This window comes from Acinonyx jubatus, chromosome C2, assembly GCF_027475565.1.
Source record: "Acinonyx jubatus isolate Ajub_Pintada_27869175 chromosome C2, VMU_Ajub_asm_v1.0, whole genome shotgun sequence".
In the NCBI taxonomy this organism is placed as follows: domain Eukaryota; kingdom Metazoa; phylum Chordata; class Mammalia; order Carnivora; family Felidae; genus Acinonyx; species Acinonyx jubatus.
In genome coordinates this window covers 45,046,033-45,072,430 of record NC_069384.1, presented here as the reverse complement: position 1 = coordinate 45,072,430, position 26,398 = coordinate 45,046,033, and the positions used below count along the sequence as shown (strand labels likewise).

Genomic DNA, 26,398 nt, shown 5'->3' with positions numbered 1-26,398 from the left:
TTTAAAATGTCCTCTTTGTAAATGCTCCAAAGACAGCAAAAGATGGAATAAAATTTGTAAGAGCTAAAGATTGTAAATACATTTCAATATATAAATATATTGAAGGTATAATTAATTTTTTATGAAAACATTACTGGCATGTATACATTCTTCAGCTTTGTGGTTGTTTGGTTAAAAAAGTTTCCCTTGGAAATTACACCGAGGTAGTAGTATATTAGTTATTGGTTTCCTCTACTTAGAACTTTGCCATTTGAATTATTTACAATGGTGATTAATTGCCTTTCATAATATCCCCTATTACTCTTGCCTCTGCAGCAGACATGCATTATGCTAGTGTAATTAGTATGAATTTAATTAAAATGTTGCTATTTTCTATGTACCAATAGAAGGAATTATTGAAAAATTGAGAAAAGGAAGGCCATTTTGACAATTGCCTTGGTAGAGTACATATTTAAAGAAATGCAAAAATTCCCTCGGTAATATGGAAAAGTTGAAATAATGGGAATGGGTCTTTAGCAATTTCCTGTATCTTCCACAGATCATTACACAAGAACCATTACATAATAAAGAAGAGTTTGGAAAATCTAATCAGAGACAAAAATTGGAAATGACTGGACTCTCCGACTCATAAAACCATACTGCATTTCTAGGTAAGTGGATTCTACACATCCACCATTCTTGGCTGAAACACTGATTTATAATTGAAAAGGTTATAGAATTATGAGGACAAACAAGAAATATGGTAAAAGGTTATTTTCTTCCTTCATAAATTTTGAAAAAAGGAATCAATTCAGACAAGGTCAAAAGGTTCTTTTCAACCATATCACCTATAAAAGGAAAACCCTGAAGATAAACTCCAATTTTGTTTCTTCAGGTAAGTTTCCAAAAGCAATCTAAAGCAAAACTCATTATTACGTAAAAACTTTTGAAAACTGAAGGGAATAAAACCCCACAGAAACACTGAGACAGCGTTATGTTTCCTTGTAAGCTTTCAAATGAGATGATCCCTGATACTGGCTATCTTTTTGGGAAACTGAACTAGCTTAGTAGCATATGCCTAAATGATACCATACCCAGGAGACAATAGGGTTTCAAATTGCTTCAAGGAGACTTTTTTTTTTTTTTTTTTTTTTATACGGCATTATGTCAAGGGAAAAACTAAAAACAAAACCAAACCCGACCCAAGACTCTGGTCTTGTGTTCAGATCATCAGTTTGAGCCAAGTCGCCTCTCATTTATGTGGCATTAGTTCTCCTCCCTACATATTAGCTCTGTGGGGATTTGGTTATTTAATGTTTCCTGCTGCTCATGTTTTGCTTCCATTTTCTTCTGTTAAGCACATTACACAGTGTAAGTGTTGGGAGAACTGTGGTGCCCTTGGTGTCTGTCATCTTCGGAACCTGCATAGCTCCTAGCATTACATTGTCCTTCCACTGTATAGTAAACAATTATTTTGAACTTGAATGAAAACAACATAAAAATTATCCAGCAGCATCATAAAAAAAAAGCTAGAAAACAGTAAGGAGCTGTGCACCTTCAATGTACCTGTGACACGTTTCGGCTAGTAGGCTAAATTTGTCCATCATTCGAATTTGATTTTAAGCTACTGCTGTATATATTTTTGAGAAATGTTATAAAAATGGTACATTTCATAAATTTTTAATATCAAAACCCAGAACACTGCAGAAAAGATTTATAGTTCCAAACAACAGTGAGTCAATCTGCATTCTTTTGCTAACAGAAAACAATGAAACACTTCTTGTATGACAGAGTGGCATACATAATTAAAGATGCTTTGATTTCGTTATGTAGAACTGTGGTATAGAGATTTCTTTGAAAATTAGACTTGCACAGTATAGCTTGGGGGCAACTTGGTGGCTCAGTCAGTTGGGTGTCCAACTTGATTTCAGCTCAGGTCACCACCTCATCACAGTTCATGAGATTGAGCCCTGTGTTGGGCTCTGCGCTGACAGCATGGAACATGCTTGGGATTCTCTCTCTCCCTCTCTCTGCCCCTCCCCTGCTTGCTTGTGTACATGCTCTCCCTCTCAAAATAAATAAATAAACATAAAAAAAAAAAACCCATGCACTTTGGAGTAAGCAGGGGGCTTGAACTTCAGTTCTACCAACGCTAGTAACCTTGGGTAGGTTATTTAAACTTTCTAGAAAGCTTTAGTTATCTCACCCAGAAATGGGAGTAATAATAGGATTTATTTTAGATAGTTATTTTCAAGATTAAATGAGCCATAATCTAAAATACTTTCTCAGAAATGCAAGCTATGTTTATTACATTTGATTAATTAAATACCTTCTATGTACCTGGTGTTTTACAGACATTATCTCTAATTCTTTTGAATCCTGCAGTTGAGTATTCTGAATACTGTTACAGACAGTATCTCAAAAAGCTTAAACCACTTTCCTAAGATAACACAGCCAGTGAACTGTGGAGCTTGCATTTGAACCCAGATCTTTCCAGACTAAAACAGTGATTCTTCACTGGCTGTGATTTGTGTGCCCCATCTCTGACTGGAGACATTTTTGGTTATCATGTCTGGGAAGATGGTACTGACATCTGGTGAGTAGAGGCTGAGGACACTGCAAAACATCCTACAATGCACAAGGCAGTCCCCACAACAAAGAACTACTCAGCCCAACAGTCAATATGTCAACAGTTCTGAGGTTGAAGAACCTTGCTCCAAAGCTCTCATGATCTTGCCAATATACCAGCTCCCTCACTAGAATACAATGATGCACTATATTAATGTTTTAGTGCCCTTTGATACTACAATAAACAAAGTTGCTTTTGAAAATTATGTATACCAAAAAGGACAAAACAGTCTATCTCTGGAGGTACAACTACTTTCCTTTGGGGACCTCCTCTCTCACTGGGTGTGATTATGTGGAAATTTCCAATCACAGTGCTCCACCCACCTCTAAAGGCACGGGCTGGTACATAAAGCTAGCTTGGCCAATCACAGCATCAATTTCCTTGGCACGGTTTTGGCTCAGGTTTGGGCAGGACCCTGACAGAGCCAACCAGAGTCGTCTCTGGGATTGGTGTATGAATTTTCACAGAGGAAAAATGTTTCATTCTGCTGAGGAGTCCTGAGCCCCAGAGTGTAAAGAATACAAGAAAGAGGACCTTTGCGGTAGGAGAAAATGAGGTCCGTTGACCCAGGGAAGCATTAAAAATACTGCACGGTCCTTGGGATTCAGCACCATTAAACCTTCTTAGTCTCATGAATGAAAAAAAAAATTTTTTTTTTAATTTAAGTTAGTTTGGGTTGAGTTTTTGTCATTTAAAATCAAAAGAACGCTGAAAAATAGAGTATGCATACTTTTTTGGTATATTAAAAAAAAAAAAGAAAACCGTTCCATTCACACAGTGTTGTTTCTAATAAAAAAGAAGGCAGTATGATGACTACACTTGAGGAACGCACATTCTATTTGGGGACAGGGCTGAGATTTACAAATGTCAGAACTTCACTTCCTCATCTACATAGTGGCCTCCTTGAGAGCAGGAACTGGGTTTTCTAGTTCTCCATCCCCATACCACATGCACACCTGGGCCCAGTGACTGGCACATGTTTAATAAGTAACTACTGAATAGCTAAGCAGATGGCACCTGCTGTAATGTTTGTTAGGCCTTTTATGGACTAATCTTGTATACTCTGTTTTTTCTCAGTTCCTTTCCCTAATGTACAGTACCACTGACCTTTGGGAAACTCATTATATTATTCAGTAAAACAGATTCTACAAACTCAGAATTGCTCATTGTAACAAAATTTGCCAGGGTCTACAGAATAGAGGGACTATTTTATAAAAATGATCTGAAATTTCCTAAACTCATTTAAAATTGTAAAACATGTTAATATTCCGTATTTAACTAAGCCCATAGCTTAGTTAAACTAACCAAAATGTAGTAAAAACATAAAATATTCAAACAGAACATAGTTGGATTTTTATTGTCTAAAATATTACTTTCTTTATTTAAAATGCACCTTGGCAAACATAAGACTATACTTTGACCAAACAAATGAGAAATGCAGAACAAATAGAGAATAACCAACCAGTATTTGGAGAGGAGCAGGTGGGGAAGTTTTGATTAAGCTATTTCTGCTTCCAAACAGAAATCCTGGTTATAGGATCTGTCACAGATATGCTGACTTCCAATATGTTACGCTAAACAGAATTTCAAATCTTTACAGCAGCAGCAAAAAATAGTCACAAGATACATAAAGGATTTTAGCTCTTACCGCTTTCCCCTGGTCTTGTATTGATCTGAGGACCTCAAGAGTTTGAATCCTTCCCCCACCCACAACTTCTTGTTCTCCTCCTATTTTTAGATTCTTGCTTGAATACTCTTTGGTAGCCACTCAAAGACTTTGAAAATTGCCCGCTTAGTTCCTATCTGGTCCTCAAAAAGCAGCCAAGCTCTGGGTGAAGGGAACATTCAGGTTCAGCCTTGTGCTCTGGGCATTGGCAATTGTGGACAAAGGAGAATGGCCTTAATGTCAGGAGTCTATTACTGGCTGCAGCAGCTTCTCCTGGTTCCAGATATACTCTTTGTGGCCAAATGAGGTTTAATAGACAGAATCATTCTCTAAATGGTCATCTTGGCCACAGGTAATCAATACACATGGCCAGAATGGCTGGGCAAGCTATTGGGCCAGCTCCAGGAAGGGAAGGGTTGACAACAGAGTTTGGAACTCTCTGGGCAACAATTAAGAACAGTTTACATGGTAGTCTATGTTGGAAATTACTTATTTGGACATTTTCCCCTCAGAGGCTACTCTCCTAAAAAATCTGTTTTGTGGTATGGTATCTTAAATTTATATCTACTCTGTTCTGTGGAAGTCCTATCTCATTCTTGGCACCCCACAGAGTTTCAGGAATGTCCGAAACCTCAGAAAAGAACAATTGGAATCATTCTTTTGCTGAGACAAGTATGATAATTTCTTCAGAGATTATGAAAATCATAACTTGTTATCGCTGAAAGGGATATTAACAATCTAACCCAGTCTTTTTATTATATTTATTGGTCATGAAGCTAGGCACTTTGAAAATTAAGTGACTTTCATGGTTAAATTATGGTCTACATAATAGATATGGTTACTAAATTGGTGGCACAGTGCACTTCAGCCGTTAGATGATAACCCAGGGGGCAGGAAAAATAATGGAACTTCTCTTTATGTTTATTTATCTCATCTGATATAATAAAGATTATTTATAAATATTTAATAAGAATGGCTAATTATGACTTTTATGACCACATAGAAATGACTTCTATGAATGTATGTGGCAATATACATGTTGTATTCAAAATCAGTGCCCTAGAATTTTTTATCCTCTTTTCATGTTTTTCCCCAGAAACAGTGGTTATCATGTTAGATACTGTATCTTTTACTTATGTACTTTGTTTACAGTGTATCTCCCTTCTGCTGGAATGTAAGTTCCATGAGGCAAGACATCACCAGCCCTACATGGGGAGCTCTTTGGACTGTAAACCAAACCACCAAGAAAAGGAGCAGTTATTTCTTCTTCTCTTTTACTTGCCCATGACTTATTCTAGAAGTTTATGAGCATGTGTTCTAATATTACCATTAAGTCACTTACTATAGGATTCTAAGGAAATCATGTTGTTTCTGTATGCCTCAGTTTCATAAGCAAGTTGGACTTGGGTTGGACTAGATAATCTTTTTGGTCCCTTCCAGGTATAACATTTGTTCCCTGTTCTATTTCTAGTTCCTAGAACAAAGAAAACACCCAATAAATGTTTTTAAATGAATAAATGAATATATTACTGGTACATAATGTGCAAAAAAATATACGTATGTCAGCTGTGAATGCTCAAGAACTTTTTACCAGTGAGAATACATTATTTGTAATGTTTGGAGCCCTATCAGTTCGGCAGTTTTTGTTTGAAGCATGCTAGGGGGACTGGTTAAGGGTTAAATGGGGTACTAATGAAAGAGGGTACTTGAAGTGAGGGCTCTTCTGTTCAGTGAAGACTGTAATTCATCGGGAAAGGATTTTTTTATTCTAGAGATTTGTTTGAATGGCCTATTTTAGTCATGAGAAAGTAGGACAAGTAGGCAAGCATTATTTTGGGCTTAGAGTAGAGTAGGAACTATGGTGACTGAATCCAGGGCTTCCATTACCTTGGATAACAGGTTAAAAAAATGATTTCCTTTGGGGATCATAGGGGGCAAATTTCTGCTTCAGAGATTCATTTTTTTTAAGTTTATTTATTTATTTTGAAAGAGAGAGAGAGAACAAGCAGGGGAAGGGCAGAGAGAGACGGAGACAGAGGATCCAAAGCAGGCTCTATGCTGACAGCAGACAGCCTGACGTAGGGCTCAAACTCATGAACTGGGAGATCATGACCGGAGCTGAAGTCAGACTCTTAACTGACTGAGACACCCAGGTGTCCTTGATATTCAATTTTAAGAAGAACTGCGGAGGAGGTCACAAATTGCTCCAAACAAGGTCCAGCAGCAGAGAAGAGCAATGACATCCTTTGAATAAAATTCCCAGAAGAATAGTAGACTGTAGCCTGGCCTGGATCCCAAAGTCTAAGTTTTGGGAGTAGAGCAGATGTTGCTTGTTATGGCACACTCTATACCTCAGGGCAGATGTTCTGCAGGACCTAGTCACATGGGCTGTTTTCATGATGTGCTTTGGAGGACAATGACTTAACAGTGTGTATGACCTCCAACCTGCTGCCATGTAGGTTTCTAGACCTGGCATTCTTCACAGAGTTGGTAGGCTCCCATAGGACTGAGCAGGACTCAGCTTCAAAAGTAACACTCTATGGCAGGGAGAAACAATAGCCATGGTGAGCTAATCAAAACTAAGTTTTCTCTATTCCTGGTATTAAAACTTTCTTTGTTGCTGGGTGAGTCCTTTAGATACTTGGACAACTTGAGTTTGGGATGGAGTAATGGGGTCTGATGTACGGAGGGACTGCCCAAGCAATTGGCTAGAAAAAACAAAAGAGATGTGAAAACTGTTTTACTCGAGTGTGTTTAGAGATTTTCTACAGTTACATGGTCTTTTTTTTTCCTCTTTTTTTTTAAACCTGTGAACATTCAGGATCACATTAGAGATGATTTTCCATTAGTATTGTTTCAGAAACCATTAGATACTTTGGCAAGTGAGTGGACAAAGTCCAAGTTCTGAGATGGAAATGTGTGAAATTAACATATATTTTCAGTTCTGACAGTACACTTATTTGCATTGTCAGGGTACTTACATTCTCTGATTACTGTTTTTATCTCTTAGGAGGTCACAGAGAACTCTCCTGTTGTACAATATTATTAATCACCCAGGTAATCTTTATAGGTCAAATAGAAACAAAAGAAATTGCATAAAGGGTCACATACCTCAAAAGAACAATATCAAATGTCATATTGATAATACTCTGCCTGAAAGAATTTGCTCTTTTTCTTCTAAAATATCTAGTTTAAATTAATTTCCTCTTTACAGTGGTGCATTGCACTGCCTTAAGGAAGAAAGGAAAGGTAAACATTATTCTTTGTTTTTTGTTACTTGTAGATCAAGACAGTTGCATTAGCGCAGTCATACTGCATTAAAGCAATGAGTGTAGAAGTCTCAGATGTAATATGTGGACCAGGTACTCACATGACAAAGCCCATCAGCTGGTCCCTATGACACCCAGGACAGCTCAGAGTGAAAGGTTACTTAGCTTCTCAAACTCAGCCACAGACCCTGAACAGCTCTCAGGAAGATAAAGGCTAATCTGAGGGCAAAAAGCATATTTGCTCCTCAGGGCTAATGTGTTTATACTTAAAAAATAAGTTTAACTATTGGGGCACTTACATCTTGATTAGACATTTCCCAATAAGGTCTCTCTCCGTAGGACATGACCTCCCACATGACAATGCCATAGCTCCATGCGTCACTTGCCGAGGAGAACTTTCTATAGGCAATAGCTTCTGGGGCTGTCCACCTTATCGGAATTTTCCCACCCTGGAAAACAAATTGGAGATTTCTCAGCTGGCTCACAAGTATATTAAAAAACCAAGTGGCAGTCCAATTAAATAGATTTTGTTAGAAAGATCTAAATACTGCATGATAGCATTGGCATTTTAAATAAAAGTAAGAGAACCAGAATAATGTTAAATGTCAGAAATATCTTTCCTATAATAATTATTCAGTGAAAACAACTTTAATGGGAAATAAGTCACACTTCAGAAATACTTTATTTCATTCATTAGAGAAATTTATTTTCACTTTAGATTCACACAATTAAACTCACTATCATGCCATTTGAAGAAAGTTCTGGATTATAGAACGTTAACACCAAATATCGTTCAGCATTCATTAAACACTATTACATGTATAAATAATAATGATAATACGTTCTAACTTAATTGAAGATAAACAGTTAAATACAGAACGGAGACATTCTCTGTAATTCAATGTTTATCAGAACTTTCTCTTTCCTTTTTATCTATGATTATATTTACTTCAAATTAAGAAATCCTTTAACATAATACAAGAGCACCTGAGAAGGATAATCTTTCTTTATGATACTTTAGGCTAGTTTATATTCTTGTTCTTCGGTGTTCAAGTTAACATTTGAACATGTTAAAGAGATACAATTGCATGAATTTAATCTATATTGTTCAGGTATTAAAGTCGACTAATGTGTTATACTTATTTTTTTATCAACATTTATTACATTTTATCTCTCGAAACACTCTATAAATCCCTTTTTACTGTAATGACAAGAATAAAACAATTCATCCGTTTGAGTTACAATCTGAAATCTTTGCAGCGCGGAACAGCAAGCTGAGCGGAGGAGGGCACCCTCGACGCCACTAGATGGCGGAAGAGAACGAGCTGCGCCCAGACCGCGGAGATGGCTTCTGCTGGCAACATAGATTTTTAAGTCAGAACGCACCTCGATGGAATTGTTTCATCATTATCAGCATTTCCAGGATCACATCATCTGATCCCCCACTGCGTTCAGAGTCTGATGTTAGGGTGAGTGGGGGTGGGAGGCAACAGTGGGTGCATTCATTGGCCCTTGAGGAAGTTAGGTCGAACATTTTTAAAGGTGAAGCCATGAATCGAGTAATCTAAACACTACTTTTTTTTTTCTTTTTTTTTTCTTTTTTAGTAATCTAAGCACTTACTCGAAAAGAGATTCATCCGAGAGGGGAATAATTAGGTTTACAAGGCAAATGAGAGCATTAACGGAATCCTCATTTTAAAGACCTGTAGCAAGGAAATGTTGAAGGAACCTTGGGGATAATACCTTGAATTCAATCCCCTGATTTTACAGGTGAGCAGACTGAGCCCAGGGTTTAGAGATTTAGAGATTCCTCTCAACATTATTAAATACATAATGTCTACTAATGTTATCATAGTAGTATTATGGGGTATCAATATAAAGATGTAAATACTTCAGCATGGGGAAAAAGTTGGACCAAACTAATTTTAGTGTTGTAACACTGAACATCTGCAAGCATATATCATAGCAGTATAACGGAAGGAAGCCAGAGCCTGAAACCTTCGGTGTTCACACTTACTGGCCTTTCCAAATGAAGGCCAGGAAATTAAATTTACAAAGTTGGTGACAGTAGTTGAAGAGGGTGATGGGCAGAGGAAGCGAGTTTTAAGAGGAGGATTCATTTCTAAACCCAAAGTAGAGTTGCCAGATAAAATATAGGCCCCACTGTTACATCTGGATATCAGGTAAATAACAAATACTTTTTGTTTCTTCTTTTCTTAGTCTAAGCATGTCCCCATAAAGGAATACATTGTGTGTGTGTGTGTGTGTGTGTGTGTGTGTGTGTGTGTAACTATGTCCAAGTATTTCATGAGACATTTATACTAAAAAAAACCACATGGTTTATCTGCAATTCAAATTGGACTGGGTATCCTATATATTTATTTACTAAACTGTGCAACCCTACCACAGAACATTAAAAAAAAATTCAGAAATGGAAGTACTGTAAATGATCCAACACATAAAATAGTATTCTGAAAAAACACCTTGCAGTCTGTACTTCATGAGGGGACCAAGGACACTCTGAGTTGTATTTGTGCACCAGCACTCCAGCAGCCTTTGTTTTATGGCATGTTTGTGGCTAAAGTCCCTGGGTCTCATGGCTCTGAATTTCAAAGCCACTTAAGTCAGGCTCAGGCTTGTTTCGAATATGAAGCCACATTTCCAGAGAATAAAGACCAAATCTGTAGAGCTAACTTCAGAACAGATGCAAGAGCAGCAGTCTCATTTGACATTTCTCATTCTGGATCTTTCTTTGTCTTTCTGGCAAAAAAATACATAGAAATCTGCTGGCCCTACTAAATATTTGTGAGTTCTATTAAGACAGGCCAATAAAAAAAAGTAGTTAACGGTTATTTTAGGTGCATTCACTTACTATCATTATCTTTAATGTTTATTTATATTTGAAACAGAAAGAGACAGAGTATGAGCTGGGGAGGGTCAGAGAGAGAGGGAGACAGAATCTGAAGCAGGCTCTAGGATCTGAGCTATCAGCATAGAGCCCAATGTGAAGCTCAAACCCACAAACTGTAAGATCATGACCTGAGCTGAAGTAGGATGCCCAACCAACTGAGCCACCCAGACACCCCTAGGTGCATTAACTTATAAATGACATCTCATGTAAGTGAATCACATATAAATTTATATTTTGCATAAGCTGATATCACATATAAATGATAACTTTATCCCTTTCCTAAGAGTTTTTTTTTTCCTCAAGGAGAAGATATTACAGAATGCTTGATTAATAGCATTGCTATCTGTTATGAACTGAATTGTGTTTCCTCAAAGTTCACATTTTGAAGCCCTAAACCCCACTGTGACTGTATTTGGTGATAGGGCCTGTTAAGAGGTAATCAAAGTTCAATGAGGTTGTAAGGGCGGGCCCTACTTCAGTATGATTGCTGTCCTTATAAGAAGATGAAGAGATGCCAGATGTGAGCAGGCACAGGGGAAAGGCCATCGGAGGACACAGCAAGAATTTGTCCATCTACAAGTCAAGGAGAGAGACCTCAGGAGAAGCCACACCTGCCAACACTTAGATTTTGGATGTCCAGCCTCCAGAACTGTGAAAAATAAGTTTTTGTTGCTTGAGCCATCCAGCCCCTGGTATTTTGTTATGGCATCCCTAGCAGACCAATACGCTACCCCTATGAAAAACCAAAAATGTTTATCTAAGATAAACAACATTGCAAAATGGACAGCAAATCTTTATTTCAAATTCTATTCCAAATGTCATCTTGAAATGGGAAGTGTGAGCTAGAATAAATCTGGAAGATGAAATATCATCACAGAAGTTTTAATGTAGGAGATATAATTCTAATTAATAAAAACACATGGTAACATGAACCTGACAGTATGCACAAATTTCAGTAATTCTGAGCATATATGGGATGGAGATAAGGAAGCATTCAGATCTTTTTTTTTTCTAGTGGCTGGATACAGACTGAATATAGTTGATCTCTAAGTGCAAGATACAGCTGAAAGGAAGAGGTCGTTAAGAGTAGCACATGGACTCTATCCCCTTTCCTACTTTAGAGGACACACAGAAGCTTAGTTCTCCCCCTCCACCTTTTTTTTTTTAATTGAGTGGACCAACAAACATTTGTGGTTTAATCCCAGCTACTTATTTTTGCCCATGATCTTGAATCATAGAGGTAATGCACTATGTTACTTTTTTCTCAAAGCATTAACCACCAGATGTTTGTTTCAGGTTTCAGGAATGAACAAATAGTACTTTAGATTTGAAATCACAATCATTGGAACATTACATATTGCTTTACCATATGTTTATGAGGGGGAAAAAAGTTACCAGTGATGCTAATCAAAATGATTGAATGTAACTCAAAAGACTTCTTATTTCCTAGTACCTGCCTTATCCAGCAAGCTTAATCACTTAGGGAACAAAGGAGAAACAAGAAGTAAGCAAACCGGATCTGGTTCACTATGGAAAGGGTTGTTAGCAAACCTTTTCTCTGCTTTAAAAGTCATATTCAGAGCTTAGTGTCTAAAGAGGGGTTATAGCAGGAAAAGTGCTGAAGAGGCAACCAGTAACCTTGTATACCTGTAAACCCCATACCTCCTGAGAGGAATTGCATTATAACTGTATTTAACATCTGAGGTTTAGAACCCAATCCTCTAATCTTCAGTGGAGGAGACAATCAATTGAAATATAGTGAGGTTACAAAGGCTTAATACTGAAACCAAATAGAAAACTTCTACTGAGAAACAAGAATACTTAAGACTCTCTCCATTTCTCATTCACTGGATTTGATGGTTATCTTAAAGGCAAATGGTTAGAATAGACAACGACCAGCCTGCAGATTTTTTTTTTAATTTTCTTAATCTATCTCTGTAGTACGCACACTTCAATGAGTGTCAGAATTAAAACATATATACAATGCTTACAGATTAAGAAATTTCCAACAACAATTTTAAGTATTTCTCTTTATGGGTTGCACATTCTAAGTGAGATGAAACTCTTCTACAGTCCATTGTGTGACTTTGGGCAAGTCTTAACTCTGAGTCTTATATTTCAGATCTGCAAAATGAGGGGATTTGAATTAATGATCATAAACTCGTAAATTACAGTGCGTTTTAATGGTTTGCCTACAGTTTCTTGGCTACTGTTAAATTGTAAGTAGACAGGCCGTATGAGTTGGTACCTAGTCCACATAAACAGATACCCTGATGACACACAGTACAGGAGACAAACACACTCTTGAGTCACATCCCAGGCCGATAATTAATGGTCACAGTGATCATCCTAACTCATACGGAAGAGTTTAAATAACTTAATCATTTTTAGTTTAAGAAGGTAACAGTATGAAAATACATATTAGAAAGGTATGAAAATAGGACACTGACTTTTTTCCCTTTTTGTTTTTTACTTTTAATGGGTTAAAATACTCTTAATGAGCAACCACTGGTTATTTGGAAAACTCATTATGCGAATGCTTACTGATGTCAGATGAAAGGGGCATTAATTTGTTTACTGAAAGATCATTTTACATTAAAATGTCTTGTCAGTGGGATTATCTGTGGCAAAGGTGGTCTGGTTTGGGGAATAATGGTGGAGGAATCGGCACTCTGGGGTCTTCTGCTTTAATTCAATATGGTGTCCTGGGAAGTCATAGCAAATTGCAGAAAGATCTCTCACACACTAGTTTACAGAAAATCCTCACTTGGGGGATATTCTCCTTTCTCTTAAGAATTACTGATCTTGAGAAGTGACTCTATCTCTGAACATCTCTTTCTAGTTTGTATTCCCCAACCAATAAATGATATTGTGTACAGCTACATTATATTGTGAAATTTCTAAAAACTACATCCCACACCCTCACGGAGTGATGTATACTTCCCTCCTTCATTGAGGTTTACTGACCTGTGGCAACTCTGCTGTTGTGTGGAGCTTTATCTTTTTCTGAAATATGGGGATAATATTTGTCCTTCCTTGAAGACTGAGGGCTATAATGGAATGAATTCATCTGTAGTCACAAAGGAGAGATCTACTTACATTTTGGTTTCTAGATAACATTTATGAAGTAGATTAAATGAGATAGTACACACGAAGCACCCAACATATAGTAGGCACTCGGGACACGTTTGTCTCCTTAATTTAGGTACTTAAAAGTCTCTTTTTTTGGACCTGCATGGTAACTGCAGCCCATGTCAGCATCCCAGTTCTCTCATCTGGAGTCACCAGCCCACCACCTGCAGTGCTAGGCTCAAGGGTGAGCTTCTCAAACAAAAGCTTTTAGGAGCCAGAGGCAACACATAAATTGTTGGTAGACAAGCTCTGACTCAGTCATTGTGATTCAGACATGCCTTGTCCAGTTTGAGGAAATCTGTCTATCTTGGTCCAGGGAGTTCTGTCTATGCCTACCTTCCTGCCACTGCACGGCCGGTGTCCTTCCAAAACTGAGACATCTCTCATTCATCTTATTCTTTCATGGGTATAATTCTGTGGTTAAATGTTGGCAGCCAGATTTCTGCCTACAGCTGGATCTTCCTGATCATACTTTCTGGATTTCTTGCCTTTTGCTGAGTATTTCTCTTCTCTTTGTGGGGTGTGACACAATGGTTAAGATACAAACCTTTTGTCTTCACAAATGCACACATGGAATCACACACACACACACACATACACACGATTTTGCATCAGTATCATGTGATTTATACATGCCAGGTTGAGACACTCTTGCTGTAAGCAGAAGACCTTTTTTTGCATGGTATTTTAAAAATTAAGGCACTGACTGGTTCTTAATAGCCAATTTTTATAGAATGATAAGTGCTGCAGAAATTTATAGTAAATAGCATTGTTTTAGGCCATAAACATGAAACAACTATTTTCATACTTTACATAAGACAAAGACTTCCTAACAGTTGTTTCTTGTGCCAGGCTTCCACTCCCTGTGCCAAGGGCCTTTGTGTGGGTATTCGCTGAGGTCTCAAGGTCTTGGATTTTACTGAATCTAAAGGTGACCAACTGTTTGGCCTTGAGCTGAAATGGGCTTGCAGTTAGGTTTTCTGTGGCTAAGTTTTGTTTTTGTTTTCTTTTTCCCCCTATTGTCTCTAAATGCCTTTAGACAGGGTGTTGCCACTTCAGAGCATGACCATTCCACTCCACCATCTCACTAAGCCTTCCTCAGATGCACTTGCCTCATTTCCATTATCCTCCTGGCTTCTGTAGGCATTGCTGTCCCCCCTCTCACTTGAACTTCAACCCGACCTCCCTCTTCTGATTATGAAAAGAACGATGATCTACTTTTGAAATTTACTTAAACCATATTTTTCATAAAGAATAGGACCAGATGAGAAATGATTTCAAATAAACATGAATAGCTAACTCACCAGCTTTGTTTTCTACTCTGTAAAAAAAAAATCCTAACTATAGAAAGACGTTCTCGTTCTCCTTTTCCCCACATTATCTACCTGGAACTACACTACATTTTTATTCGTTGTCTAAATGCATAAACAGCTCAGTGAATGCTAATTTTTTTGTTCCCGTAATAAAACAGTGCTTATTGTGCTATTCAAAGCCTCAGAAATTAGAATCCTTTTCACCTGCTTCCTCCTAAATTGCTCCTGAAAATAATTCACTGGCACCTATTTCTCAGTACTCTCTTTCGATGAGAACATAGGTGCTACATCATTAAGTGAATAACACTGTTATGGGGGACATCTGTTAAATTAGATTTTCTATGCCATCCTATAAGGCAGATAAAGTAGGACACAATGTTACTGTAATGTGCTAGAATTAAACACATGCTTTATTATGAGAATTGCCATTGTGTCTGAGTGTAGATAACTTAAATACCATTGACAGTATAGGTAATTTTTTTCAACACAACCTATCGTTCATTATGGTTTTGGGAATATACCGTATGGTAAGGTCCCAAGGGGATAGTGGATACTAACAGAGTTAAAAATCCTATCCCTACTCTTGCTGGAGAGTAGTACTCTATATCTTTTCTTTCCATCCCTCTCCTTTTATTTTTCCTTTTAATCAAGCTGTACAGAAGACTAATTCCCACTCTGCTACCTCCCCAGTGTATTTTGACAAAGTTTCTTAAGCTTCTCACATATAGTTTTATGGCAAAGATCTATGGATATTAACACAGGAGTAATAGGTCTAAAAAGTGTACTGCATAAATCATAAGGGGGAGTAAAAGATTATTTTTGACCATTAATATTGGGATATTTATACATTAAATGCTAATATAATATGTAAAATAATACAATTCATGTTTATAACACAAGTGTCTACAAAGCATTTTTATCTGAATGGCCTCAAATTAATGTATACTTTGCTTTCTTATCAGGTTGCCCTGTGAGAATAATACTAATGACAAGCAGTAATTAGTGCTTATGCCATCCATGATCCAATGCTATTTATTTGGGGAAAAATTCATATCCTGTCATTAGGAAAAGAGACTACATAAAATGAAATATGTTTATTTTTATACTAGTATTATTTGCTAACCCTATTTGAAAACCCTATTCAAAAAGGACAGAGAAAGTGTATAGGACTCTAGAGCATACACAGTGGTGACCCTCATAAGTAAGGGGTGCTTACTTTGGAAGCAGAATGTGCAACATAGGAAGAGAAAGTGACAGTGGAGCCGAATGTATGACTTCTGATCCCTCTTTTTTTTTTCCCACTAATTCATTGTGTGATCTTGGACAAGTTACAGATTCTCTGTCAATTGAGGGGGTTGGACTGTGTGATCTTGCAGCTCCAGTGAAGGTTTAATATTCTATGATTTGTTAATATGCTAAAACTCTAGTTAGAGTTAATACGCTGATACTCTAGTTAGAAGGAACAACCTCCACTTCTGTATAAGGAAACGTAGACAAAAAGGGTTAGTGCTGAGCTCCGTTGCTTCCTGCATCATTATTATGCCCACAGGCACTTTATACATTAAATCAGAGTCTTCCTGACAGACCCACAGTGTTCTGACTGAACATATATGAGAAGCAGGTCTTCTCTTGCAGCTGTCGCATGAAGTGTTGTGATACATCAGATCAGAGTGGCGCTGTGACCTCAAATTACCCATTGTCAGAAAGGCTAGCTTTGAGTGTAAGCCAAGGCGGGGAGACAAGATGACATGATGACATCTTTAGAGGCAGTCTGTTTGGAACCAAACACTGCACAAGTGAGGGCAAAATCTTCCGAAAGACTGAGGAAGCATTACTTTATGGAAAGGATGGGGCTGGGGGACTTATATTCAAAGGTGGGTAAGAACTTGAGAAAAGTCTGGAAGTACCTGGAGCTGGAAATACCAAAAAATGCTTGTACAAATAAATCTATCTAGAAAGCAGACTTTGGCTGAAAGAATTATTAAAATGCTAGTATTCTGAATAAGTTTTAACTCTGCGATAGACTGATTACAATTTGCCACAATTTATATAGATTTGTTACACCCTCAGCATTTTAGTTGAGGAAATCTACACAGTCAACCCTTTGTTCATTCCATTATTCCAACATGAAATGTTGTCTTGTCAACTTTTTCTTTAGTTCCTATTTTGCTCCTCATAAGAGCCTGCCTGTAACACCCACTGTCTGTGTTACATACCTTCTATGTACTATTATCTGGCTCTTTAAAATGTGGATGTAATGTTTTCTCAGAAAGGTTATAAAAATCTTGGAGACTCTTTTATTCTTCTTTGTAATCTACTTTAGAGTATTTAGCATGGTGCTATGATTATAATAGAATTTAATGATTATTGGCTGAGGGGATGACGATGAGATGAATTAGGCAAATGATGTAAAATGAAAAGTACAGTCTCAGAACCATACTGTATAAGTGGAATTCAAATTTTGCTTTTTTAGTTCCTTCTTAGTCATCATTATGAACTTGGTTAATGATAAGGAAAAGATGAAAGGAAAATTTCCCAATCTGAATTTTCAGTTCATAGAGAGCCTCACCCAGAAAGGCACTGAAGGTCACTGGTGGCTTTCACTTACTCATTCATTCATTCTCTTATTCTTTGGTCATTTTTTGTTTGTTTGTTTTAAACACATCTCACATGCCAGGTGCTTGAGTCACAAAGACATTCTCCTTGTCCTCAGGGAGATCATTTTACAGTAGGAGACACACCGACATAAACAAATAATGGAAGCACAGAGGGTAAGGGCTCTAACAGAAGTCCGTACTAGATTCATTTGACAGCAAAAAAGGAGGGTCAGCTGTTTGGGATGGCTATGAGGAGAAGCAGAAAGGTGACATAACAGAGGTAAGTTTTAGGTAGAGTTTAAAAGGAAAGTAGGAGTTTGACTAGTAAGACAAAGAGGCCAGGACATCTCTTCAGAGAGAACAGAGTTCACAGGCACAGCATTTTATAATTTGCTATGCATATGTCACTATTTCTTCATGCAAAATTATATACAATTGGTTTGATCGATTTTTTTTTGTTTGTTTTCACTCTAATTTTGTTGTGGCTGAAAGATCTGAATCATGTGGTAAAAAGTGGTGTAAATAAGGTCTTTTAATTTTTTAAGTATAAAGGGATGACAGGGATCCTAAATCTCTTTTTTGACCTTTTCTACTAAATGTCTAATAAAAAAATTAAATTACTTTTATTTCTTGCAGAATCACCTGCAGTGTGTGCGATCATGTATCATACCAAGCAGGTTGAAAGGTCTAATTTTACTTGCATAACATATTCACAGTTTTACAGAAGATTTTCCCAGTGAATAAATTTTGGAGAAGCAATGCTTGTAAAATAAGCTTCCAGCTTGTTTTGCTCAGGCTTAAGTATACCACTTGGGTTCTGACGCCTTGTTCATTGTGGACAGCAGAGGGCTCTGGAGGACATCTCTGGAATGCCGAATGACAGAATCTGAATGTATTTGGCTGCAGGTAGAATGAAGAAAGAAACTATACCATCTTCAAATATCACAAGTCAATGGCAAAGTTTTAAATAAAAGAGGGCCTATCTAATAGTGGGGTGGGGTCTTTTAAGAGATCAACCTGTATTTCTATGCTTTGAAGGTTTCCTGGCTCTTTCTTATTTCACTTTGTACCTTCTTCTCGATTTGTTCTTTTCCTTTTGTTCTCTAGTGTTCTGTTTTCTTTCACTCTGTTCTTGCTAATAAATGTTTGTTGTGTGTATAGAATATAAGTTCCCTCAGGCAGCGATTTTGTTTGCTTGGTTCTTTTCTGTTTTCTCAGAGCTTAGAAATGACTCTGAGCATAATAGGTACTCAGTTAATGTCAGTTATAGGAATATTGGAAACGTAGCATAAGATCGTGACAGTATTTATTGTTTAATGGATGATAATGATACATAATAAGTGATGCTATGAAATGTGATAGATGCCATGGTAGGGGAGGTCAGAAAATGCTTCTAAGAGAAAATGATGTCTAGGCTTGGACCTTAGGGAAGATTGGAGTTAGACCAATAAAAGAGGTGTGAGAAAGGAGATCAGGGATGGAGTAGGAAAGACTGGACTATGTAGAAAGAACAGGTACAAAAGAGAAATCATAACAGATTTAGAGGTACTGACAGAAGTTGCAATTGGAGAATAGAGTGTGAGGTGAGGGAGTGGGGAGAGACAGAGGCTAGAGAAGCAAGCAGCAAGCAGAATCATGAAGGGCTTCCTAATGCATTTAAAGAATTTGGACCTTTTCTCATGGCAGTGGAAAACCACTGAAATGCTTCAAGCAATAGGGTGATAAAACCAAGGGTTTTGCTGCTTTTTTAGATCACGTTGGCTGCATTGTGGATTGCTGATGGGGGCTTAGGGGAAAAATACAGGGAAGAGTAGAAGCAGGAAAATCTTGCCATGTCCAGAGAGTTAGTAACATTATTTAATAATTCTGTAATAGTCACACATGACAGCACATTTTAATACATTAAAAACACTTATTTCAATTCCTCTGATTAGATAGTTGCCTTATTCCAGAGAAGAATGCGATGACATTTACTGTTTAACATGTCTAAATGGAGAATTCAATCAATCATGTAAACAAAGTTAAAGGAGGAATAGTCCCAAACACTAATTTTGGAAAATTCTCTTCTCAAGGACTCTCATGTGCTGTCGAAGCATTGTTTACGTACATTTTACATTTATATATTAGAACAAATCCCCTAAGGACCTGTTAATTAGAAAGATTTCTTATAATATTTAAAATTAATAATTCCATGTTAAAAAACAATCTTTTACCTTCTCCCACTTAATCCGTAATAATTTTTGTATGATTTATTTATGAAATTTATAGTTTAAGTAGTTTACCTAACAGGGAAGAAGGACAAGTGTTCAACTTTTTTTTTCTTTCTTGCTTTCTCACATATATATGTGAAGTGGGTAGAAGAAAGAAAATTCATTCAGAAAGGTTGTTTTTCACTGTTGTCATTTATGAAATTCTATAGGATCAATTTTTAGTTGTTTATCCCCCTCTGAAAACAAATTTGCTCAGGGAAAAGGACTTCGTATGGGTTCAATATTACACTGCAGAGAATTCAACCCAAGGTCAAGTTGCTGAAGCAATTCAAGGAATCAAAAACAGCAGTTATGCTTACCATAAGCTTCATCCATTATTTAAGCACAAAAGGAGATAATTTATTTAATTGTGTTTTTGACATGGTGCTTTTCATCTATACCTTGAGTCTAATATATATATATACATTTTTTTTTTTTTAGTTCACTGGTGATTTTAAAGCCAGTGTTGGCTGGAAAGCTTTATGTAATGTGCAAGTTGCTATGCATTCAGTTCTGCTTGTCATATTATTGCTCTAAGTAAAACATCTTTCACAGCATTAAACTTGTTCTCATATCTTGCTGGTAAACAAAACTGAACTTAAAGCAGAGCCCAGAGAATTCAGGAAGAAAAAAAAATAGGTCTAGTTGTAGAAAAATACCTGAGATGTTAAACCCTATATACTTTTTAAAAAATAGCATTCTAATTTGCAGGAAACTTCCTTTCATTTGAGGAAGGCTATATTTATATTTTTCATTTGAAACATGAGTTTGGTTATCTCCAGTTAGTCTTGGGTGGACATTTGCTAGCAGTCCACAACCAGAACCATTTGGCCCAGTTTTACATTATTGACAGGCTCTTCCCAAATGGCTTTTTTCTGGAATCTAGAGGAAGTTGCATGTCAGCGTTGTAGTGCATTAGTGTTGCTGTCAGCAATGCTTCCCCAGGGCTGTCTGCTTTCTGCCTGACTTCAGCCACTGCTGTCAATCTTTCAGTTTCACATACCCTCAAATGGTCCCACCCTCCCTTGCCTATATCTGTTAGCAAAGAAAGATGAACTTTCTTAATTTAAGGAAAATGAGACATATTTAGTACAGTGAGTCCCTGTGTTGTTGATGATACAATGGGGATAATAGCCTAAATGTATTAGACTTGGATTTACTTATTTAGGATTTTTGTTTGTTTGTTTCAAGAGGAAAACCTAGAAATTTTAATAGTTCGCTCTTTTAAATGAAGTTCACTCTAAAATAATTTGATTCAGTCAACCCATGGGAGTTGAAGCCAGAATGACTTGCATGCCACCTTCTAAAAGTATAAACATTGGGATCACAATGGTTGGGACGACAATGAGAAGGAAAATAGTGATTAGCTTTCTGTATCCATAATAGGACAGAAAATGCTAAAAATGATAATTATTAGGCCATTATAATAAGAACTATATTACATTTAAAATAAATGGAAAAAAACCTACTTTGAAAAGTTTCTCTCTTTTATACTTATAAGTCAGGGTTCTTATGGTTTAAATTTTTGCTGAAACATGCTGCAACTTGGAAGCATCATATCTCTAAGAAAATTCAAAACTCCACACTTTTGTCCCTTTTCTAGATGCTCATCTACTTTGACCAGATGCTTACTTTCCAGAAGTATTATGGAATTCAAACATTGCACCCATCTTTTTAATAAAACTTTCTCCTTCTGTCCAATGGGAACTTCCAGTAAGGAATAAAAAAAAAATCCTCATTAGTACTTCCCTTGTACCAAATCACTTCAGCAGTAAAGGAGAAAAAGTTCTTCCTCTATTCTAATACATTGATCTTCACAAAGGTTGAAAGATAATAAAATGTCTGATAAAAATGCATAGCTTTGAACCTTAAAATCTGTGTAAGTAAAAGGGGAGTGAACATTTCTGAATGCTAAAATCTGTACTACAATCATATTTTCTTGGCAGGCTGATTTAAAGAGCTCTATGTGACAGTCAAGTTATACTAGCCTTGACAGTACAACTGGGTGAAAAAGATTCAGATCTGTTTTTACATTTAATTGGAGTGTAAGGGTCAGACTGTCAGAGCAGGATACTTTTGCCAGTTGTCAGAGGCTACCTTGGAGAACACTAAATTAGAAATGCAGATACCTGACATTATTTTCAACCTGGCACCCAATTTATAAATTTGGGGAAATGGCTACATACCTGTATACATTATTTCTATCATCTATGGTTTAAGGAATTAATTGCATTACACTTGATGGGGGGTGGAAAGGAAGAAGGAAGGGATTACAGGTGAATGTGAGTGTGAAATAAGTACAACCCATACTGCACAGTGGTCCAGAAGGTAGGTAACCATTATTGGACAAATTTATAGAGTAATATTAAATTAAAATGAAAATGTGTACATCTATGTACACATATATATATATTCCATGATCATGAGAAATATGTTCAAGTAGCGATATGTTAGAGTAGACTATCAAAACCAATAAATTGTACAATGTTTGTATTTGTTGCTAGTCTGAAATACGTATTGGATATCAGGTATAAGTGCTTAGTACATTTTGCTGAAAGAACACAGTATTCTAATTCAGGAAAGTTAGTAATTAAAAGACTCGTCTGGCCATTTAATCTGACTCCCTGTCCCCACACTCCTCTAATCTCTCCAAGAAGGAATACCTAGCTATCACTGGTACACTAAGCTCTTTCTTATGCTCAGGGGCTGCTACTCCTCCTAGACAGGGAGCCCCTCACAGTGTAAGACTCAAAACTGAATAAGCCTTGTGGGTGTCCTCCTTGTTCATTAGGTCCTGCTTGCTTATTTGAAATCAACCCCTGTCCAGTTCTCATACGTAGATATTTGCCCTGCTCCTATCTAGTGTATAGGTCTCATCAGAATAAAGTGATACTAGAATTTTTGATTGTGAGATCCATAAACTTTGGCATAGAATGTTTGCCTTCTTGGACTACCATTCACTATCTGCTACCCAATGCTCTGGATACTGTGCCTCGCCCACCAACAGGAAAACCCTTTTCTTCATCTTCTGACACAACCCACCTGTTTCCTGGTCTTTGTCCTGTGATGTAGCCTACTCCTTTCTACTCCTTTCTAGTGGCTTTTCCATTCTTCTTCCTGCTGTATTAGGACTAGCCTGCTCTTGTCTACCACTGATGGAATGCTTCCTCTGAATACCCATATCTTTTCAGAATTATATATCTAAAAATCCAATGGTTGTAGTTGGCTTATAATATTCAGTACTGAATATTTTGTGATATTGAAGGAAATTTTATAAATAATATACCTAAATATGTGTACATCATAAATGTGTGTTGTGTATGTGTATATTTCTTCTTCCTCTATACCCTACACCCTAGATGTTGTCGTATCTTAAAAAGGAGATGGCTCATTCCTAGTGGGCTTGACTTTTGATTCTGTTCATCTGAGTTAAAGTTGACTTCCTAAAAGTCACACAAACATTAAGGAACATGTCAGTTTCCATTAGCCTCATCTGCCTCTTGGACCAGGCTGCCATCCCTGAGCTCTGACTGGGCACTTGCCTTGGGAATGCCAAGTTCACCTCCACTCATTCAGGTCCATTAGCTATGGGCTCAGAATTTGTCACTTCCATCATTTCTGGACTTGATCTACCACACTGCTGAATGTGAAAGTTGGCATATCATGTGGTCATTAAGGTGCCAGTCCATTCAACTTGGAAACAAGGGGGAATTAACTCACAATTCCACAATCACTGGCCACTGGGAAACCAGAGATGGGAGGGAGTTGCACAGAGAAATCCCTCTTTCTCCCCTTTTCCCCATAAATGATTTCAAAGCATGCTTTCTCCATACAGCCCATTTGGAGAAGTTCTGCATGGTTATTGGACACATCTCTCAACTACTGTGTTTTTGTGGCCCATGTAAAGCAGGAGCAAGTACCACTAGGTTGTGATATTGCTTTACCTTCTTCCATTTTTCCTTAGTCTAGATGCCCTGCTTTTGTACATCCCAAAGAAAGCTTCATCATTTTGAATTCCTTTCCGAGGCTCTGTTTTCTAGGGAACCTGGGCTAACACAATTGTCACAGAATCAATATTTCTGCCACCCTTGAAAATTCAGCGTATTTATTCTAGTCATATGCAAGTTTAGAAAAAAATATATTTAGTTAAATGCTTATCTGAACACATGTTATAGAAAATTGTTGCATAAGAGAAATAGAAGCAAAAAGAAATTACTTTCCATATGTTTTCTAGACATTTTTTGGTCTTTCTCTGAGGCACAGTTTATTCTTCTAGTCCTTGTGTTCTTGCTGAGCTCAGTTGGACTTGGAAGTGCATATCAGGATCTTTTTTGTGTGTCCTATATTTCTCTATTTATTATCTTGGGGCAGTAAAACATAGAGGTTAAGAGCAAGGCTCTTAGGTCACACTGCTTAGACCAAATCCTGCCTCTGCTATTTAGGAGCTCTGGGCCTTTTGGCAAACTACCTTACCTCGCCATACCTCAATTTCCTCATCTGTAAAGTGGAGATAATCTTAGTATCTTATGGGACTGTGTTGTGGATTAAAGAAGAGAACGTATCTAAAATGCTTGCAACAGTCCTTAGCTCATATAAGAGTGATAATTAGTATTATTTCTTTTATATTTAGTCTCTGTGCTAAAATCGTAGAATATACTCAGGAAAAAAATGTCTGTCATTTCAAAATGGGAAATGATGTGCTACCCCTGTTCTATATTTATCTCCACCAAGAGGAATGGCATCATTGTGTTTGTTGCTAATTGTAAGAATCCGCTGGGAGGAGGGGGGATAAAACGGTTCTCCTGTGGAACACCCTGAAGTCTAGACTCTCAGAATCTACTTTCCTATATACACATGGATGTTCTCCTCCACAGTGACTAATGTTTCTTTTTTGGACACCACATATGTCAGAATTCTGGGAATTTGATCCTGTTTGACAACCAACCATGGCATTTTCCTTATTTGCTGTGTAATGCTAGGTCACTGAAACTTTTTAACTCACTCTGCGTATCTGTAAATGGAAGATAATAATTCCTCACAGACTTATTTACTTATCATGAAGCACTTATTGTCAGCCACTAGGCTAGGACCTGTGGACACAAAGATAAATAAGGCATAGATCCTGTACTCAGCTTACTTATTACGAATAAAAACAGTTGCCACCAGTTTTAGACAAAATAGAGGTCAGAAAAGGCATGAAAACTGTCCAGGGCAACATGGCCAACGAAAATGCCACATCTAAGAATTGGATACAGGCCTCTGCCCTCAAATCAGTGCTTTTCCTATGATATAATAATACTGCTCTACTTATGTCAAAATTCAATAAAGTATTGTGGATAAAGTATTCTATAAATGTAAAGAGCTTTACGTATTAATTATATAGTGTTATTATCTTGAAATGTACTGTTTCACTTGTTTAAGCACTAGAATTTTCTCTTTCAGCTTTTAAGTGGAAGTACATTTCCCACAAGGAAGAGGAAGTTTTAGGTGGCAAAACACAGTTTCACAAAAAGCCTTCATGTCAAGAATTCGACTGTGAAATAGCTTGCTTGCCACAATTGTTGTTGTTATTTGTTTTTTCTTAAGACAATGACTATTTCTTTAATAATAGATAAATAAAACAAACATGCACTAGCTATTTTTAATAGTTTACTTTAATCTTAAAATTTCATTAATAATTTATTTCAATTAACATGCCAATAAAACTAAGACCAGGCACAGTATATAAGAGGGAGAATCCTCATTCAACCTGTTTTGGGATGTTCTTGGGAAGTTTTATACTTCTATTTTTAAATTTTTTTTAAGTTTATTTATTTTGAGAGAGAGAGTGAGAGAAGGGCAGGGGAAGACAGTGAGAGAGAGAGAGAGAGAGAGAGAGAGAGAGAGAGAGAATCCCAAGGAGGCTCTACGCCATCAGCACAGAGACGGACATGGGACTCAAACTCACGAACCTTGAGATCCTGAACTGAGCTGAAACCAAGAGTTGGACACTTAAACAACTGAGCCACCCAGATGTCGCTGGTATTGGCAAGTTTTAAATGGAAGCAGTTTGGGGAGGAGAGCTGGCAGCACCCTAATATGTGGGAGAGATTGGCACAATGATTGCTGGATGCAGACTGCCCCACATTCTGCCGGCTCAGTCAGGGATATTAGATACCTTGGAAATTGATAACACACCTCCAAACCAAATTGCACACTGACAGGTTGTTACCAGCTTCATCATGACCTAACCAGTGGATCCCCGGAAGCAGTCTAGAACAGGCTACCCTATTGAAATTGCACATATAAATCAGCTGAAGTAAAAACTCTTTTCATGACCCTGAAACATTTCTTGAGGTCTGCAACACATACATCTTTTAAGGTTTTTACTACTGACAGGGGGACATACCCACTCATTCCTAGAAGTCATACACTCTCGTATCCTTGTCTTTTAGGTGACAGAAAATAGCCTTTATTTTTGAAAAAGAATGTTATAATTTCTGTCTCTTTCTGTTTCAATTTTAGCTGAGGCTCAAAAAGGCCAAGGAGGAAAAAAAAAAAAAAGTACGTGGTAAGTATTCTACATTACAAACCTCTCTTACATTATTACACACTTGAAATGGAGATTAGAAGCAAAAATATAAAATAAAATAAAATAAAATAAAATAAAATAA

The 26,398-nt window shown here is 37.1% G+C and overlaps 1 protein-coding gene and 1 long non-coding RNA gene across 8 annotated transcripts in view; one reads left to right on the top strand and one right to left on the bottom strand.

The window, feature by feature from the left end:
- The window catches only part of EPHA6 (EPH receptor A6), an 856,998-nt gene that overhangs the window by 24,260 nt on the left and 806,340 nt on the right, over positions 1-26,398 (bottom strand). For all 7 annotated transcript variants that reach the window (XM_027077585.2, XM_027077587.2, XM_027077586.2 and 4 more), the window contains one exon: positions 7,843-7,992. In XM_027077585.2, the coding sequence (XP_026933386.1) occupies positions 7,843-7,992 (150 nt within the window). The remainder of the gene's footprint in view (positions 1-7,842; positions 7,993-26,398) is intronic.
- Positions 8,809-25,372, top strand: LOC113604798 (uncharacterized). The gene is made up of 3 exons (XR_003426817.2): positions 8,809-9,012; positions 9,149-9,313; positions 25,188-25,372. It is a non-coding gene; the product is annotated as an uncharacterized LOC113604798 (long non-coding RNA).